We start from the raw sequence: 19,105 nt of genomic DNA, 5'->3' as shown, positions 1-19,105 counted from the left end.
ATGAACCAAGCCTGACTGCCAAGAGATGGGATGAGTGACATAAGCACTGATACACACTGCATCTGAAACAGCGCGTGTTTGTTCACACACTTCAAAAAGCTCAAACAGGGTGAAGTTCATTACTTTGATTGTTTGAGTCAAAATTCTAGTGAGGCTCCTCATATGCATTAAGAACATCTTCAAAAGAGTTTCACAGGTTTCTCTGACCTTGCTAAAAGCAACCAAAAAATTAGGCAGCAGCATGGCCTCACCAAGAAGTGAGGAAAAACCCCAAAAAACCAGTGACACTGTCCATCAGTGTGAAATACAGAATCGTCAGAAACAGAAGAGACTGTGAGCTGAACCAGAACAGCAGCACTACCAGCAAGGCTCCCGTGCAGCCTGGAGCGAGGCAGGGCTGCAGGCCTGCCCAGGCCAGCAGAGGCAGCAGCTGAGGGGCGCTGTGTACCTGACATGAGGGGGATGAGGGCCTTTGAGGCGTGCGGGTGTTCTGTACCTGACATGAGGGGGATGAGGGCCTTTGAGGCGTGCGGGTGTTCTGTACCTGACATGAGGGGGATGAGGGCCTTTGAGGCGTGCGGGTGTTCTGTACCTGACATGAGGGGGATGAGGGCCTTTGAGGCGTGCGGGTGTTCTGTACCTGACATGAGGGGGATGAGGGCCTTTGAGGCGTGCGGGTGTTCTGTACCTGACATGAGCGAGATGAGGGCCTTTGAGGCATGCGGGTGTTCTGTACCTGACATGAGCGAGATGAGGGCCTTTGAGGCGTGCGGGTGTTCTGTACCTGACATGAGCACAATGAGGGCCTTTGAGGCGTGCGGGTGTTCTGTACCTGACATGAGCACAATGAGGGCCTTTGAGGCGTGTGGGTGCTCTGTACCTGACATGAGCAAGATGAGGGCCTCGCTGGAGGCGTGCGGGTGTTCTGTACCTGACATGAGCGAGATGAGGGCCTTGCTGGAGGCGTGCAGGTGTTCTGTACCTGACATGAGCGAGATGAGGGCCTTTGAGGCGTGCGGGTGTTCTGTACCTGACATGAGCGAGATGAGGGCCTTTGAGGCGTGCGGGTGTTCTGTACCTGACATGAGCGAGATGAGGGCCTTTGAGGCGTGCAGGTGTTCTGTACCTGACATGAGGGGGATGAGGGCCTCGCTGGAGGTGTGCGGGTGTTCTGTACCTGACATGAGCGAGATGAGGGCCTTTGAGGCGTGCAGGTGTTCTGTACCTGACATGAGGGGGATGAGGGCCTCGCTGGAGGTGTGCGGGTGTTCTGTACCTGACATGAGCGAGATGAGGGCCTTTGAGGCGTGCGGGTGTTCTGTACCTGACATGAGCACAATGAGGGCCTCGCTGGAGGTGTGCGGGTGTTCTGTACCTGACATGAGCACAATGAGGGCCTTTGAGGCGTGCGGGTGTTCTGTACCTGACATGAGCGAGATGAGCCGCTGGCGAGCCTCGTTGGAGGCACGGGGCGTGCGGATGCGGTCGATCCACTGGTACTCGGGGTCCTCGTTCACCACCAGCTCCTCCACGAAGCCGTGGATCACCACAGCCCGGTAGCACTTGGGGATGGACGTGGCTGGTACAGACACACACAGCAAAGGGGTGAGAGACAGGCCTCCGAGCCAAGCACAGCCAGAAAAACCTCAAATTGCACAAAGAAATGATTCCATCCAGACCGCTTTCTGTGAAAACGTGGACACACCCAGGAAGGTTTGCCCGTGAAATCTGGAACCCTGGAAAGATAACTGTCCAGTGTACCAGTTACAGCACGTGCCATTATGAAACCTTCTCACTTTGGGCCTTTTTAATAGGATATCGACCCAAAATAACACCACATGTGCGTGCACAGGCACTGAAATGCAACTTCTGGACATTAAAAAATCCCATCAGTTATTCACATTGTTTTGAAATGGGAACAGTAAAAATGTGTTAAAAAAGAGAAAAAGAAAAGCAATTTGTGTCAATGTTATCTCCACTAGGTTCATGCAATGAGCTGGTCAGAGAAGGGAGTCAGAAGAGGCAAAGAAAGAAAAGGAGGGAAAAAGTTTTTGTCCAAATAAACCTTTTTCCTCTACTTACTGCAAAAAAACTTGACTCCACAGGATGACTGCCTAAATCTGTTTAAATCATTGAAGAGATCTACTTTCACCACCACGTTGATCTCCCCACGTATACCTATCAATAAAAAAACATGAAATACCAGAAGTTATAACAATACAACTGCATCAATACAAAACTAGACCTATAAATTATTTCCTATTATTAGTAATTAATGCCAGAGGAGCAGGAAGCCACAGCCTTCCCTCTCAGGTCTGCTGCAGGGACACTGGCTCAGAAGTTGTTTCTAGTTCTGCCAAGCCTGTGAGGCCGAAGGAATGAAAGCAACACTCCTCAAATGCCTATCTGCACCAAACAGAACTTTGTAAAAGAGGTGGGACTGGGGAAAGAGAAGCCCTCAGCCTCTTGATGCTGCAGTGGCCTCTGCTGCAGGGTGCTCTCTCTGCTCAGTTTCCTCCCTGACTCAAAACTGCAGTAAAGCTCCCCTCTGAAGTTCAACCCAATGAGAAAGATTCATGGCTCCTTCTAGAACCACAAAGTAGCACAGGAAGTGTTTGCGAAATACTTCAACTGTGACAAGAAATACATAAAAATAAGGCATTATAGTCCTTTTAGACAAAGGTTAATTTTCAATTATGATTAAACCTTACTAGAAATCCCATATTTTCTAACACAGAGCTATTCCTTTTTGACTTCTCTACTTTCCTGTTCTGAGCTTTTTCTTCTTTTTCTCCACCCAGTAACAAAATCATTTCACTTATTATAGGTTCTGACATATTGAGGACTAAACTTCTTGATGAGTCTGATCTCTAGTGCCTTCAGAAGCCTTTATCACATCAGCACATGACACTGAAACAGCAGCAGTGGATTTGTTGTTAAACTCAGACATTACTGCATTAAAACCAGCTGCATCTCCCAGCCAAAATGCCAACAGGAAAGGCCTTCAGTTATTGTAACAGAAAATGCCTCAGGTTTATACATTTTCACAAACAATCACGTTGAGGTAAAAGAAAAGAAAAATTTAATACAAACTTACGAACATTATATTTATTCTTTTTTAAGGAAGCATCAATTACTGTTTGCCAAGAATCAAGATAATGGGAATCTAGTGCTATGAGCATGAAAATATAAGAATCCCAATTCTACTTACATAGAAAAAGCTATGAAATACCACTTATCTGGAAAAATATAGAGAAATCTAACTCTCTCTAACCTACCAGCTGTACGCATCCTGAAAGAAGTGTTTGCATAATTTAGCTCCAGAAGAAAATGTGTGATAGGAAAATGTGCATAGGATAAAAAGCTAATTAAAAAACCAATATTTTTGCAATATTTCTTAATTTCTCCACTCGCTATAACTGGTTTAAATGCAAAAAATACTGTGCATCAGTTATGATGAGCATCTGGTTGGTGAACACCATTAATTATTTCCCAACAATGATTTATAATAAATATATAAATATTTATATATAGCTTTGAACATGATTAGGTCAATTAATTCACCCTGAATAACGAACGAGGGGGACAATGGCAGCCACAGAGACGTCCTACATGAAGGTATCCAGCAGCAAGCTAATTGCTCTAAACTGACATTGGCTCTCTGAGACAAGAGCTGTTCCATTAAAATCAAAAGCAAAAATACAATTGCTTTTATTTTCACATACCTTCAAGATATTCTGATGAAATCCACCTAGCACTGAGAGCACTTATTGCAGGGAAAGGGAATTTCATCCTGTTGAAGGTATCTCAGATCCTTGTCCCTTCATCTCAAGTGAAGTTCATCCCAAATCCCAGGAAGGAACACTTCAAGTAACCCCAGCAAAATTCCATTTGTTTAGCAAACACGTGGTAATTGGACAAATATGTCTGAGTCTCTTTTAATCTGAAATTTGCAGTAACAAGTGAAGATTTTTCCCCACTTGTCACAAGTCCTGTGGAAGGCATTCTGCCAAGCACCAGTCTTTACTCCCCTGCCAGAAATTTTCTCATGTCAGAAAATAAGGGGGGAAAAAAGCCAGGAAAGTAGTTTTCCAGCTCCAAAGCTAAAGTTTTTACAAATTTCTGAGGACAGCTTACAAGACTGTACGAAGCAGATTAGATTTCACACAAGTCTGTTTTAAATCAGCAAAGCTTACCATGAATGGTGTCATAAATTGGAAACCACCCTGAAATAACCGTGGCTGCCTCGCTGTAGAGCAGGGGATCGATGTCTATGTACACCTTGCCAATGGCATCGTTGGCACTGTACGTATCGTGATCCAGAACTGTGATCTGGAGAGGCTCATCCTGCAGCTCCTCATCATCCACCTGGAGAGCAAACAGCAACAAAAACCTGAGCATTCAAAATGTGCAGGGAAACACTGCTGGAAAACAAATGCAGAGGAGAGTCAGTACTGAAGAGAGACCTGACACAGATAGATCTGGAATGTCAGCTTCCTGAAGCTAAACAACACTTCACTCACTTTGGTTTATCCTTCAGAGCCTGGTGAGATCCTGCAAACAGAGTATCGCTGCGAGAGGAGCAGCAAAGCTCCATTACAGAGATTATTCATTCTAAAATTCCACAATACTTTAAGTCACACTTAAAATACTGCCCACCTATAGACTCTCCATGTATTTCCACAAACCATACTGATAGATAAAGAAATAAATAAAATAAGGAAGAAAGGGAAAAAAGAGAGAAAGAAAATTTAAAATAAAATACCTCAGAGGACTATTATGCTCTGAAGTTTATGGTGTTCTCATCACTGGTGAGTGGCTTTAAAGCAGGTATTTTACACAGCCTGCAGTAAAAGTTCAGTAATTCTACACATGCAACTTCCTAAACAAATGCAATAACCCATCTACAGATAACAACTATTTTCTTTCAGGACAACGACAGCCATTTAACAAATTTTTGTGTTCAATATCACAAACCAAGAACTAAGTTTGCTAAGTGCAAAGGGATGACTCATCTAAGTGTTTGCAGAATTGTGATATTGCCTTAGAGCATGGTAAATGAACCAGAACTACACATTCAAGTGTTTCAATAATTATTCATTCTAAACATAATCCTCGTTTTTAAAGTAGTAAAAAAAAAATGAAAGAAACATGTAGACACTTGTTCAGGGCATAATGTCAAAGGACACCAACAAATTAGATCCTGGAAAGCAACAAGCAATTAGAGGAAAATGCAGCGTGCCCTCATTATTGCATAGGGAAACGAGAGGAGAAAGTGTCCAACAACTGCTGTCCAAGCTCTTTATTCTGTAATCTTCACTCAGGAATGTTCTGTTTTCTCCTCTGCATTATCCTTGCAACCAAACGTTTAAGACTTCAAATACCAATTAGCTCCCCTTGCTCAAAATTGAAATAAGCCCACAAGAACACCTGTACTTTCATATTTATGTATTTATTTACACATATTTGCACTGAAAGAGCCCAACCCTGCTGCCCTTGCCCACCTTCACTGCAGGAGTCTCTTTTCTAACAGAACAGCGCTCAAGCTGGACCCAAGCTGGCAAGGTTTTATCTCCACTAACACTCCTAAAAAGCCCAAGAGACGCCCTCAGCAAACAAGGTCTGGCTGGAGCCGGGTCTGCAGGAAGGGCTTTGTGCACGTGAACACTAACACACTTCAGTGCTCAGACTCTGCTGGAAATGCAGTTAGTTATTCAGGCAGCTGAACCAGAGCGTCTGCACAGTTACAGGCCAGCTCTTAAAACATACTTACTTCAAATTTGAACCACTCAGAATTCCACTGCGGATTAAGCGATTTGGGATACACGTCTGTCTTAAATGTTGTATTTCCAAATTTCACCTAAAAACCACAAACATTCAATTAGCAATTACAAATATTAATAAAGAGACTTTGAAACTCATTTAAGTGACATGCAAATAATTTCAAATACATATTTCAACAAACAATTTTCTTTTCACTGAGTGGCTTTTAAATTCAATTTACATACATATCAGTATCCATGTGGCAGTGACATTTCCAATCCCTGTCATACTACTGAAATTGTTTCTTTTCCTCCTCAATCATTTGAGAGGCAAAAAATATCACTTATATTGGCAATTCAAAGTCACTTTACATACTCTCCTTGCCTTCTATAAGGAAAACTATTCTAAACATTGATAGTTTGTTACTCTTCTCTCTAGGATTTCTCAACCAGCTTCACAGAAAATTGATGAAACAAATATAAAAACAAACTGGATTTGAGATATACAGAGAGGACTATAAAAAAATTTAATATTTTCCAAACTTCTATTGCTTACTGCAGCTTCAACCACATAATAACCCACTTCAGCAGTACCCATATGGTCTCCACAGGCATCTATTTCAGGCTAAGCCCATTTGGGTTTTGTGGGGGCTACTTGCTCAATTTTTAAAGTGAAACAGAATTTCTGTGATGCTCCATCCATCAGGAAGCCACACAGCACCATGGAAGAGCCTTTATTTCACTGCAGCTTCCATTTCAAACCATTTCCAAACACAGTTCTCTGAGCGCTGAACTTACAAATACTCAAAGTTACATTTTAAAATTTATTCAAGATTCTTAAGGAAAATAATGACCAGGCAGATAGAAAAGAAATGCTGGAGTTAGAGGTGTGTAGATTTTGACAGCTTTTATCTTTTAAAAGGCTAAACACATTTTGGAAACTAAGTTCAGGCCCGGATTTGAACACTGTAGTAATTTTGCTCAAGTGTTCAGTGACCACCTCGTACATTTCAGTGCCACAGAGATCATTTTGCACAGGTGCATGTCCCAGCTCTGAAGGGATTTTGCACTCACTTAAGCACAATAAGGTGATGTTAGCACTGGCTGCAAGGGAGCTACCAATTAAATAAATACCAGTTCTGGCTCCAGGAGCTGCCAGGATCCATCAGTCCCGAGCTCCACCCAGCCTATTTTAAGGCCTTATCTTGGGAGTAAATCAGCTCCCTTAGAGCCGCAGGCAGTCATAACTGAATTTCCCCAGTACTCCAGCTAGGTCACTGAGGCTGGTGGAGATCATAAAACACCACACCTGTGTCCCCTGTGCCAAGTTAGAAGCACAGTTATGGAAGAAATTGTAACAGAATATTCTGAGCTGGGACAAGGATCATTGTGCCCACGCTAGTGGAGCCCAAGTTTTGCACAACCTGAGCCAAGTAAGCCCTCTGAAGTCTCTTGTCATTCTCTTTTCTAGTTCTAAGTTTATATTGCAATATTTAACAAGGAAATTTAAGGTTAGTAAACAACTAGAACCTTAACATCTGCTTTTCATTTTTATTTCAGGAAAAACACTTTGCAGTTTTTCAGCAATCTCACACAGAGAAATGAAACAATAGTTTCAATCTCAACTTATTTTGAAATAGATCTCACCTGCTGTATTGCCCACTCCATACATGGAAAGGGAAGTTACTTCACACTGTTCCTAATTAACAATCCTAATTAACAAAGCAAAGCCCCCATCTGTGTATTTCCATACCCTTATCTGTGCCAAGACATGCGTGGAGCTGCATGCCAACCCAGCTAAGCAAACTGATACTGATGAAAATGTTTATTTGCCTTTTTTACTAGGATAGTATTTTACTGCATAATTTCAACAATCTACTTTGTTACACCAACAGTAGGGCTGGGGACAAGTGACCCACAGAACAGGAGAGCTGTTTTTCCCAACGCAGAGTAAAACCAGGCCAAATGTAATTTGGTGAACTGCATTTCCTAGTCCTGCTGTCCCTGTCTCCTGGTAGCAAGCACCAGAGTTGTTGTAATTTTAGACTGGATTAACAGGCAGCCTGCAAGAGGAGCTTTTAAAAATGAAAACCTGACCGGTGAAACAGCTGACAAAACAGTGAAATGCTAAGTTTCATGTAATAAAATCAAATTATGTACTATTTCTGCTCCACTGAAAGGCTGAAACACATGCTGACCTTACCACAGCTTACCCTCCCATTAAGCAACGTCCTTAGAGTCTAACATCTACCAAATTTTTAAGCACCAAATTAAATCAGAACTTATATACCCCAAATTTATTTTTATGTTAATATCATCATCTTTTCCAGTGCATACAGGTCTAGAAAGACATTCTGTCTTCCTACCTTAATTCTAGTATTGTGCCAACTTCAACCACTCCTTTGTGGTACACCTCAATCAGTATTTGTGGTACCAGACACGCATTTCCAGAGCACATCATTTTTAAACAGCTCTGGTTTTTCCCAGAGTATGAGTCCCAAACCTATGGAATGCTTCTGAAATGTTCTAAGTCACTCATATCGGAAAAAATGAATCAAAAAAAATAAGGATCACGTAACAGAAATCATAAAAAGGCTTGGATTGGAAGGGACCCTGAAGTCCATCCCGTTCAAACCCCCTGCCACAGGCAGGGATGTCACCCATTGGATCACACTGCTCAGAGCCCCATCCAGCCTGGGCCTTAAATAATTCCACTTATTGTGCACTCCAACTTATTTTACAATGCCTTCCTGAGAAAGACCCTACAAATTGCCTGCAAACTACGGGACTGCAAAGAAGGTTGAAGCTAGATACTCTGGGTGCAATAAAGCCATTTAAACACGCAAATAATATTAAGAATTTGTTGACTAAAGGCCCCCTTTGAAAACATTTTAGTATTTCCAATGTTTTAAGAGGAAAGATGAACATTGGCCTTAAAAGCCAAGCCTGTACAAACACTCATACATTCAGCAATACAACTGATTCAAAGAGGGTTTTATTACTTCGCCATCCTCCTTGCAACACGTCTGTCGGACCAGAGACTCGGCTGGGCTGGAAATGCCCTCTGAGACCACCGAGCCCCAGCTGTGACCGACCACCACCACCACGGCACTGAGTGCCGAGCACCTCCGGGGACGGCGGCTCCCCTTTCCCCGGGCAGCCCGCGCCGATGGCCGGACCCGGCTCCCTGCTCCCCGAGCAGCCGCTGCCCCGGTGCGTGGCCCCCCGTTCCCGGAGCAGCCCCCGCCGCTGTCCCAGCGCCCCCGCAGCCCCGCGGCCGCTGCCCGGAGCGCCGGGGCCCGGCAGGTGCCTCCCCGCGCGGGCCCGGCCCGCTGCCCCGCCACCAACCTCCACGAAGGCGTCGGTCAGGTCGCTGGCGCGGTCCATCACCGGCAAATGGCGCCCCGCCACGATCTTGACCTTCAGCTTCCCCGGCATCTTCCTCCTCCCGTGCCCCCCCTCTCCTCCTCCTCCTCCTCCTCCTCCTCCCGCGGCCGCAGCGGCAGCGCGACCGCGCCTGTGCCATGCAGCGCCGCCGCCAGCTGCGCATGCGCGGGCACCGCGGCCGCGCCGCCCCGCCTGAGGGAGCGGGAGAGAGAGAGAGAGGATTGCCGGGCTGCAAGACTTTATGGCCATTGCTGAGCTCCTTGTGCTTCATTCACCTCATGGCCACTGCTGAGCTCCTTGGGCTTCACTTGATGGCCATTGCTGAGCTCCTTGTGCTTCACCTCATGGCCACTGCTGAGCTCCTTGTGCTTCACTCGCTTCATGGCCATTGCTGAGCTCCTTGTGCTTCACCTCATGGCCACTGCTGAGCTCCTTGTGCTTCACTCGCTTCATGGCCATTGCTGAGCTCCTTGGGCTTCACTCGCTTCATGGCCATTGCTGAGCTCCTTGGGCTTCACTCGCTTCATGGCCATTGCTGAGCTCCTTGGGCTTCACTCCATGGCCACTGCTGAGCTCCTTGGGCTTCACCTCATGGCTACTGCTGAGCTCCTTGTGCTTCACTCGCTTCATGGCCATTGCTGAGCTCCTTGGGCTTCACTCCATGGCCACTGCTCCTTGTTCTCTCCCTGGGCACCCCTGACAAGTCTGGCACCCATTGGCACCCATTTGAGATGGTGACATGCAGTGATGGGATCCCCTCTCCGTCTCCTCCGGAATAAACAGGCCCAGCTCCCGGTCCTTCCTCCTTAGTGATGCCCCAGACCCTCATCATTTCCGTGCTGCTCTCCAGCAGCTCCTGCAGCAGCCCCTGCTGTCCTGGGGAGCCCAGGCTGCACAGAGCCCTGCAGGGGAGCCCGAGCAGAGGGGCAGGATGGCTCCAGCCCTGCAGGGGAGCCAAGCAGAGGGGCAGGATGGCTCCAGCCCTGCAGGACTGCCCGAGCAGAGGGGCAGGATGGCTCCAGCCCTGCAGGACTGCCCGAGCAGAGGGGCAGGATGGCTCCAGCCCTGCAGGACTGCCCGAGCAGAGGGGCAGGATGGCTCCAGCCCTGCAGGACTGCCCGAGCAGAGGGGCAGGATGGCTCCAGCCCTGCAGGACTGCCCGAGCAGAGGGGCAGGATGGCTCCAGCCCTGCAGGACTGCCCGAGCAGAGGGGCAGGATGGCTCCAGCCCTGCAGGGGAGCCCGAGCAGAGGGGCAGGATGGCTCCAGCCCTGCAGGACTGCCCGAGCAGAGGGGCAGGATGGCTCCAGCCCTGCAGGACTGCCCGAGCAGAGGGGCAGGATGGCTCCAGCCCTGCAGGACTGCCCGAGCAGAGGGGCAGGATGGCTCCAGCCCTGCAGGGGAGCCGAGCAGAGGGGCAGGATGGCTCCAGCCCTGCAGGGGAGCCCGAGCAGAGGGGCAGGATGGCTCCAGCCCTGCAGGGGAGCCCGAGCAGAGGGGCAGGATGGCTCCAGCCCTGCAGGGGAGCCCGAGCAGAGGGGCAGGATGGCTCCAGCCCTGCAGGGGAGCCCGAGCAGAGGGGCAGGATGGCTCCAGCCCTGCAGGACTGCCCGAGCAGAGGGGCAGGATGGCTCCAGCCCTGCAGGACTGCCCGAGCAGAGGGGCAGGATGGCTCCAGCCCTGCAGGGGAGCCCGAGCAGAGGGGCAGGATGGCTCCAGCCCTGCAGGGGAGCCCGAGCAGAGGGGCAGGATGGCTCCAGCCCTGCAGGGGAGCCCGAGCAGAGGGGCAGGATTGCTCCAGCCCTGCAGGACTGCCCGAGCAGAGGGGCAGGATTGCTCCAGCCCTGCAGGACTGCCCGAGCAGAGGGGCAGGATTGCTCCAGCCCTGCAGGACTGCCCGAGCAGAGGGGCAGGATGGCTCCAGCCCTGCCTCCCACACTCCGGAGCCCCCGGGCACCCCCGGCGCTCCCGGCCAGCACACACCGATTGCCGTGCTCAGCTTGTGGAGCGGGGCACTCCCAGGCCCTGCCCCGCGGAGCCGCTCCCCAGCAGATGCCCCCGCCCGCCCCGTGCTGGTATTTGGGGCGGTCCCTCGCAGGAGCGGCCCTACCGAGCCCGGCTTTACCGAGCCCGGCCCCGCCGAGCCCCCGGGCCCGCCCCCGGCTCCAAGATGGTGCCCGCGGCCTCGGGGCGCGCCGAGCCATCGATGGGCCCGCGGCGGGCGCTGCCTGAGCGCCGAGCCATCGATGGCGGCGCGGAGCGCGCTCCGCCCGGACGGGGCCGCACCCCGCACCCCCGGCATGCATCCCCCATCCCGCACCCCGAAACCCGCACCCCGCACCCCCGGCATGCATCCCCCATCCCGCGCCCCGAAACCCGCACCCCACACCCCCGGCATGCATCCCCCATCCCGCACCCCGAAACCCGCACCCCGCACCCCCGGCATGCATCCCCCATCCCGCGCCCCGAAACCCGCACCCCGCACCCCCGGCATGCATCCCGCACCCCGAAACCCGCACCCGGCACCCCCGGCATGCATCCCCCATCCCGCACCCCGAAACCCGCACCCCGCACCCCCGGCATGCATCCCCCATCCCGCACCCCGCACCCCGCAAACCGCACCCCGCACCCCCGGCATGCATCCCCCATCCCGCGCCCCGAAACCCGCACCCCGCACCCCCGGCATGCATCCCCCATCCCGCGCCCCGAAACCCGCACCCCGCACCCCCGGCATGCATCCCCCATCCCGCGCCCCGAAACCCGCACCCTGCATCCCCCCATCCCCAGCCCGCACCCCCTGTCCTGCGTTCTGCACCCTGCATCCTCCTATCCCGCACCCAGCATTCTCCCATCCCGCATCCCCCCATCTGCATCCCGCATCCCGTCCCCCGCCTTGTGCCCGCTGCAGCAGCCTTCGCGTGCTGTGCCTGCCGGGGAAAGCAGCCGGTGCCCCCGGGATGCTCTGCCTGTCCCGGGATGCTCTGCCTGCCCCTGGAGGCAGCCGGTGCCCCCGGGATGCTCTGCCTGTCCCGGAAAGCAGCCGGTGCCGCCGGGATGCTCTGCCTGTCCCGGGATGCTCTGCCTGTCCCGGGAAGGAGCCGGTGCTCCCCGGGATGCTCTGCCTGTCCCGGGATGCTCTGCCTGCCCGGGAAAGCAGCCGGTGCCGCCGGGATGCTCTGCCTGCCCCATGAAGGAGTTGCTCCCATGAAGGAGCTGCTCCCATGAGCACCAGTTCAAAGGGAGCCGGGAGCACGCGTGCATCCCCGGACACTCGATGGGAGTCTCCTGTAAAGGCTTTAAAAACAGCATCCCGACCCCCCGGCCCGTGGGTTCGCTTTGTTTTCCTAATCAAAACACAAACATTTACAGTATTTGCAGGATTATGGATAGATTAAAGGGGGTTATCAGAAATAGGATTTGATAGGGCTCCTGCGGCCCGGCTGTAACTTTGTGATGCCTGAACAAGGTCTTTGTTGGGGCACTGGCCCTGTGGGAGCTGCAGGGAGCGGCAGCGGGGCCGGGGCTGGCTCGGTGTGCGGGGCTGGGGTCCGGGCTGCGAGACCCCGCGGGGCTGCACAAAGCAGCACAAAGAGCACAAAGCAGCCCTTGTGCTCTGCTTAAGCACCCCTGGGTGCTGGGCCAAAGAGCAGCTCTGCTGGGATTATTCCCCTTCTTTCTAATCTTACAAAAAGACTAAATAATGTTGTGGGCTGGAGTGTGATACAGCAAACACATCATGTGACGGGGCTGCAGCGGCGTGTGGCGCAGGGATGGAGTGTGGGGAGCTGGGGCCCTGCAGCCGGTGCCCAGCGCAGCACCTTGGCTCCTGGGCTCGTTCGGGAGCTGCCCTTGGAACAACCCCTGCTGTTGCTAACATTTGGGGGGGGGATAGAATATAAGAAAATAGTGTAGAAAGTAACCTCACCCCTAAGGAGTTGCAGCTGGGCCGGTTACCAGGAACAGGCCTGACTTTGCCAGGCACAGCTGTGACCAGTGAGAAGAAGAGTGCTGTGAGAGTGGGCTGGCTGGCTGAGGAGGCAACTGGAGTCAGTGGGCTGCCGTGTGAGGAGGAAAGAGTCAGTGCTCTGAGGAACGACCCACGAGCAAACACCGAGGCGGTATGAAGCTTTTGTGAGAAGGAGACCACAGTATGGAACTTTTGCATTAAAATGACAACAAATGTTCATCACATCCAAGTAAATTGTAAGCAGGCTAAACGCCTGTTTTTGACTCACGCATTCCTGTTTGCATGGAGTTCTGCAGTGAGGCAGCAGGAGGGGCCTGGGGGTGCTGGCTGGCAGCAGCTGAGCGTGGCCAGCTGTGCTGGGGGCACGGGGCCGTGCCATCCTCACTGGTCAGCGCTGTGTGGCCCGGAGCAGGGACTGTCCCCTGCGCCTGGCTGGCCAGGGCTCTCCAGAAACCTGGCTCTCCGCTCTGGGCCCCCCGGCACAAGGGAGGCCTGGGGGGCTGGAGTGTGTCACAGGAGGGAGCAGCTGGGGAGGGGCTGCAGCAGAGTCCCGAGAGGGGCAGCTGGGGGAGCTGGGGGTGCTCAGCCTGGGGAAAAGGAGGCTCAGGGGACCCTGTGGCTCTGCAGAGCTCCTGGCAGCAGGGACAGCCAGGGGGGTCAGGCTGTGCCCCAGGGAACAGGGACAGGACAGGGAATGGCCTCAGGCTGGGCCAGGGGAGGTTCAGGCTGGGCATTTCTTCATGGAAAGGGTTGTCAAGCACTGGAATGGGAAGTGATGGAGTCCCCGTCCCTGCAGGTGCTCAAGAGGTGCCTGGATGTGGCACTCAGTACTCTAGTCCAGTCGACAAGGTGGTGATGGGCCCAAGGTTTGACTCAGTCTTGGAGGTTTTTTTCAGCCTGAATGACTCTGTGATTCTGAAACTACTCCTAACGCAGGTTGGGAAGGCAGGAATGGAGAATGTGACCCCCTTCCCTCGGAATTATTACAGCTTTAAATTAGGGGCTTTGGGGGAGAGGCCGGGCTTTTTTGCCGGTGTGTGCAGGGTAGCAGGGCAGAGAAGCGGGGTGCACGGACGGGCAGGGCACGGCTCGGTTCGGCTCGGCTCAGCCCGGCTCAGCTCGGCCCAGCTCAGCCCGGCCCGGCCCGGCCCGGCCCGCCTGCAGCTCCGGCCGCCGCCGCCAGGGGCGCTGCGGGCTCGGCTGCGCTGCCTCCCCGCGCCGCCAGGCGGCGCTGTGCCGGGGGCTCCGCCGCGAGGGGACGGACGGACGGACGGACGGGCGGACGGACGGACGTGGCTGCAGCGGGACCCTCGGGGCGGCGGCCGGAGCGGCGGGCCGGGCTCACCGGGGCAGAAGGCAAGAGGCGGCAGAAGCTGGGCAGCTGTGGCAGGAGCTGCGGGGGGCCCGCGGGCAGCGGTGCGTGGGTACGGTGTAACAAAACCCGGACACCCGGGAGAGAAGCGGCGAGGCTGGGCAGCGGCAGCGGCTCCCGAGCACGGCCGGGAGAGGCTCCATAGAGGGGGAAAGGGCCCGGGGTTCTCCCTGAGCAGATGGTGAGGGGTCCTTCTTAGTGAGGCAGGTGTAAATCAGGTTCCAGGGCAGCAGCCGCTCCCGCAGGGAGAAGGCAGCAGGAGCCCAGCGGGGGCGGCAGCGTCTGCCCACGGCGGCCGCAGCCCAGCCCGCTTCCCCGGGCATGCCGAGAGAGGGGGAGAGCCGGAGCCGCTCCGAGCCCGGGATCCGCACCCAGCCCGAATTCCCAGTCCGAATTCCCAGTCCGAATCCCCAGCCCTGCTCCCGGCCAGGGAGCCGCGCCCAGCCCGAATCTCCAGCCCGGGGGCTGCGCCCAGCCCTGCTCCCCAGCCCGAAGCCCGCAGTCTGTCCGTCTGTCCCCCCCGCAGAATCCCCCAGCTAAGTTCACAGCCAGCCGCCCCCTCTCCCGTGGCGATTCTTTGGTCTCTCTGGACTGTCATCGATCGTTGTGGTTTCTTAGCGACGGATGGAACAAAATTCCGTGAGAGAAGGAAACGAAAGGACAAGTCCTAAACGCCGACATCAGGACAGCTGCGGAGAGCGAAGACCAGGAAGGGAATCAGGAGCGCAAGACGTGCTGCGGATGTTAAGGGTTTAGTTTAGACCAGAAATGAACTTTTGGAGTGGAATCTCCTGTCTCACCTGCTTAGATGGTGTTTGGCTTGCATAATCGGGCAGTTATGCAGCACATGGACTGAGAAGTGTGAGGCAGCAGTTTATCAAATACACAGAGTAGGTGTTTTAGGGCAGCAAATTCAGCCAGGATTAAATAATCCACCAGAACTGTGTGTGGTGTGGGTGGTGGGTCCTCAGCACTGCTTCACCCCAAAAATGGGGCCACTGATCCACCACACTACTTGCGAACACAACCATTCTTAACTTCCCTGTTACAGTAAAAAACTACCAGCAGATGGGACTGCAATAAACCCCAGCATTCCCTGTTCGTGTTAGGTACAGCATTGTTTGGCCGTTTTTCATTTCTGGTGCACTGTTGTGGAGCCCAAGAAAGAGGGAATGTAAAATAAATTCTGGACTTCAAACAAGTAAAAACAACATTAAAGTAAACTTTGTTATGTGTTCTTTCTTTCTGACAAAACTTGTGTTTATTTGCTGCTTTTGCTAACTGGCTTCTCGGATGTTGCCTAGCGAACACCTCCCGTTCTCCGGGATGATGAAATACAGGGATTAATGCAGTGCACATTTCTTTCTCGAAAGATTTCTGAGGATCCAGCTTTTTCAACAGGGGATTCTGTCAGTAGAAGGACTAGAAATCAGAAAACACCTATTTTGGAGAGCCAGTCCCAATCTGGTTTTCAGGTACTTGGAAAGATGCCTTCGGTATGATTTAATGCAGTGAGAAGCCTGCTGGTGAATGAGGCCTGCCTTGGGGCTGAGGAATTTCTGCACTGGCAGAATGAGACTGGCTTTCCATAAATTAGCATGTTGCTTCCCACCTTTCCTGCCCGTGGCATTCCAGTTCTCTAGGGCCAGCAGGGACTTGGGACAGGTAGCAGGGACACTACTGAAAGTATACTCAGAGCCCTAGGATTTATAACTGACTTGGGGCCTCCGAAACAGCATCGAACTCCCATTGGTTTTAGGCAAGCATGATGGATGTACTGGAAACTAAAGCTATAGGATGTACATGCTCAGTAATTGCATGCCAGGACTCCACAGAAAATACTAAAAGGTGTTTTTTCATGATAAGGAAAAAATGGGACGTGATACCTGACTTTGCATTTCAGTATCTAGATTGTTTCTTGCTGAGGCTTTTCCCTTCTGCTTAGAAGTGATGTTTTAGTAAGTCATGACAGTGGAAGTCCTGTTTCAGCTACTACATGCCTAAAGAACAGCATTGTCTTACTCGAGCAGGTATTGTTATGTATTACATGTTGCTGTAACTCAATTAAACGGGAGTTTACTGTTGCTGTAAAGTTTAAGTTGCTGTAACTTAATTAAACTCAATTAAATGTTGCTAATTACAACATTAAAGGTACCTTGTGTGGAACAGTGAGTGTCAGAAAAATAGAGTTCTTTGTGGGTGATTTTGCCACTTAAAGGCAAGATCCGTGTGTCCCTTCTTTTTCAGTTTCAAGTAAGAGAGGGAGTTTGTGATAGATATGCGTGTTGAACCCTTAGTTTGGAAACTGACACTTCAGAGATAAGGTTTTCCTTATCTCTGAAGGTAGCTTCAGTCTGCTGACCCACGCCATCAGGGCAGGTGTCAGTTATATTGGTTTACCACCCTTCAAGATGCAGATTAGAAGGTGGAGGTCTAGGTTTTCCTCAGCAGCACCTGGGGTGTGGTGTCTTTTCTGCACAGGGAAAAGTGTTTCTGGATTATATTGCCTTGAGATGATTTAAACAGGAACGAAGGAAAAACTTTTTGGAGGGGTTTTAGTTTGTTGAAACACAGAAAAAATGCCTTTTACCTCAGGCCCACAGAAGATACTGGCCCTGCCTCTGCTGCAGTTACTGTCATAAGTGCTCTCTGAAAGAGGAATCTCTCAGCTACCGTCAGCACAGGAAATTGCAGGGTCAGATTTTGGTTTCTGGAAAAATCCCTGTATTTCTCTGTAAAACTAACCACACATTTCAAATCAATCCAGCTTAAATCTGATGGACACCAATCCAAAAATATTTTTAATAATGCTCATAGAGGTTCTGTATCCAGAGTCACGGATCCTTAGCAAAGAACCTCTGCATCCCAGGAAAAATCCCAAACTTCCTTCTGCTCTGTGTCCACTGCAATGATTTGGGTGGGCAAATCCTGGGATAGGATTTGGGCAAAATCCCAGTCCCTTCTGCTTGTAATTACCTGTGAGCATGGGACACTGCAGCCCCAGTCCCTGTCACTAGAGTGAAAGTGTGAAATCCTCCCTCAGTGAAACCAGCGAGGTGAAAATGTCTCCCTGCAACGAGGAGATGGGGCTTATTGTGAGCCAGGCTTCTGATTCACCCTGCAGCAGCTCTCTGTAGTTAGGCTGTTCAAAAACAAGGGCGGAGCAATGTGGATGTGTGTTTCCATGCCCTGGAACAAAATCCTGCCACCGCAAGGCTCTCTGCTATAACAGTGGGGAGGGAAGCGTGGAAGCCTGAGCAGGACCGGTTCCTGCTGGGAATAAATATCTGCTTCATGGTGACTCTCAATTGCCATTACCCTCACACTGCCAACTCTGCCACTAAACTTCCTAGTTCCACGCCTATGTGTCCTTTGAATACCCCATAATATGTATGAAAAAAGCTTATCCAATGAACTCTAATTCCAGTAATATTCAAAGTAATATTCCCATGAAGATCTAGTGGATTAACTAAAACCTAGTTGTCCTTTAAGGAAAAAAAGAAGCCAAGAATTATTCTCAAGGCTTACATTCAAGAGGGTAAAAATAAAGCCCATATGTCATAGTCCTAAATTATATTTCTGGGTTTTTTTATGTACACTTGTTTCCTGTATATCAAAGGAAATGATTTCCTTTGGAAATGGGATCTCAGCACTTCGTATTCTTCTGAACGTGACACCTTTCCAGCATGCCAGTGTACTCATGTCAATCTTCTGTGGACCTCAGCAGGTGGGGTTTGGTCCATATCAAGCAGTTTGTGAAAATAGAGAGCCATTCAAATCATAACAATTATAATTCTGTTTGATGGTACTATTGCTGTCTGAGGGTCTCGATTTCCATCTAGCCTTGAAAGCAGTTGGATAAAATAAATATTCACTAACACAGGAATGAATGCACTTGCCTACAGGGGAATCAAGCCACCGGATCTGGTGCCATGCTCTCAGGCAGTGATCTGATCTCATTTCTCTTTCTCCCAGCTCTGTGAGGGAAATGGGATTGCACATGACCTGGTGCTTTTCCTGAGTGGCAATGGCACAGCTGGGATATCAGCTCCCAGAGACTGAATCAGAGCCATGTGCACGTGCTCAAGCACAGAGCTTGAGTTACACTGCAGTAATAATAGCCACTGAGTCCTTCCATGTACAGTGGCCTGGTTGATTAGCCAACACCTAGTAAATTATTTAATTGAATGCAGTTGTCAGCAGCAGCAGTTATAGCCTTAAAAAAATAAATAGTCCTTCAGTGATACTTTCAGGATTTCTGCCTTTTTTGCTTTTAGGAGTCGAGGCAATGAGATATTTAATTGTGCCAGTAATAGATATTACACTTCCACAGTTATTAAAACAGATGTATTTGCTGGTTATGGTACCTTCCATTATGTTATTTTATGTTGGTATTTTCCTTTTTCCTGCCTAAATGTAATAAATAGATCATTAATTCAGGTGCCACACCAAACCATGGGCATATTAATGAATGTCTGCATTTCTATACTGAAATTGCTGTCACGATCAGAGGTGACGATCCTGCAGTTTTGAGGTGGTGTAATGCTTGTTAAAGCCACTGTCCCTGTCATCAGCAGCTGTGGCACAGGCAGGAAGAGCTGCTCCTCAGGTGTGCTGC

At 50.9% G+C, this 19,105-nt stretch overlaps 1 protein-coding gene across 14 annotated transcripts in view; it reads right to left on the bottom strand.

Annotated features, from left to right (window-relative positions):
• Nucleotides 1-9,289, bottom strand: part of C2CD5 (C2 calcium dependent domain containing 5) — a 57,137-nt gene extending 47,848 nt beyond the window's left edge. For 4 of the 14 annotated variants that reach the window (XM_038153546.1, XM_038153542.1, XM_038153538.1 and 1 more), the window contains exons 1-5: nucleotides 9,111-9,288; nucleotides 5,774-5,860; nucleotides 4,197-4,368; nucleotides 2,083-2,178; nucleotides 1,424-1,579 (exon numbers count right to left, since the gene is read on the bottom strand). In XM_038153546.1, coding sequence (XP_038009474.1) covers nucleotides 1,424-1,579; nucleotides 2,083-2,178; nucleotides 4,197-4,368; nucleotides 5,774-5,860; nucleotides 9,111-9,200 — 601 coding nt within the window. In that variant the 5' untranslated portion in view covers nucleotides 9,201-9,288. Of the gene's footprint in view, nucleotides 1-1,423; nucleotides 1,580-2,082; nucleotides 2,179-4,196; nucleotides 4,369-5,773; nucleotides 5,861-9,110 lie in introns of all 14 variants that reach the window. The other 10 variants (XM_038153541.1, XM_038153540.1, XM_038153548.1 and 7 more) reach the window with 7 other exon arrangements.
• Between the last annotated feature and the right edge of the window lie 9,816 nt (nucleotides 9,290-19,105).

Source organism: Motacilla alba, chromosome 1A, assembly GCF_015832195.1.
Source record: "Motacilla alba alba isolate MOTALB_02 chromosome 1A, Motacilla_alba_V1.0_pri, whole genome shotgun sequence".
NCBI lineage: Eukaryota > Metazoa > Chordata > Aves > Passeriformes > Motacillidae > Motacilla > Motacilla alba.
This window is presented reverse-complemented; position numbering and strand designations above follow the sequence as displayed.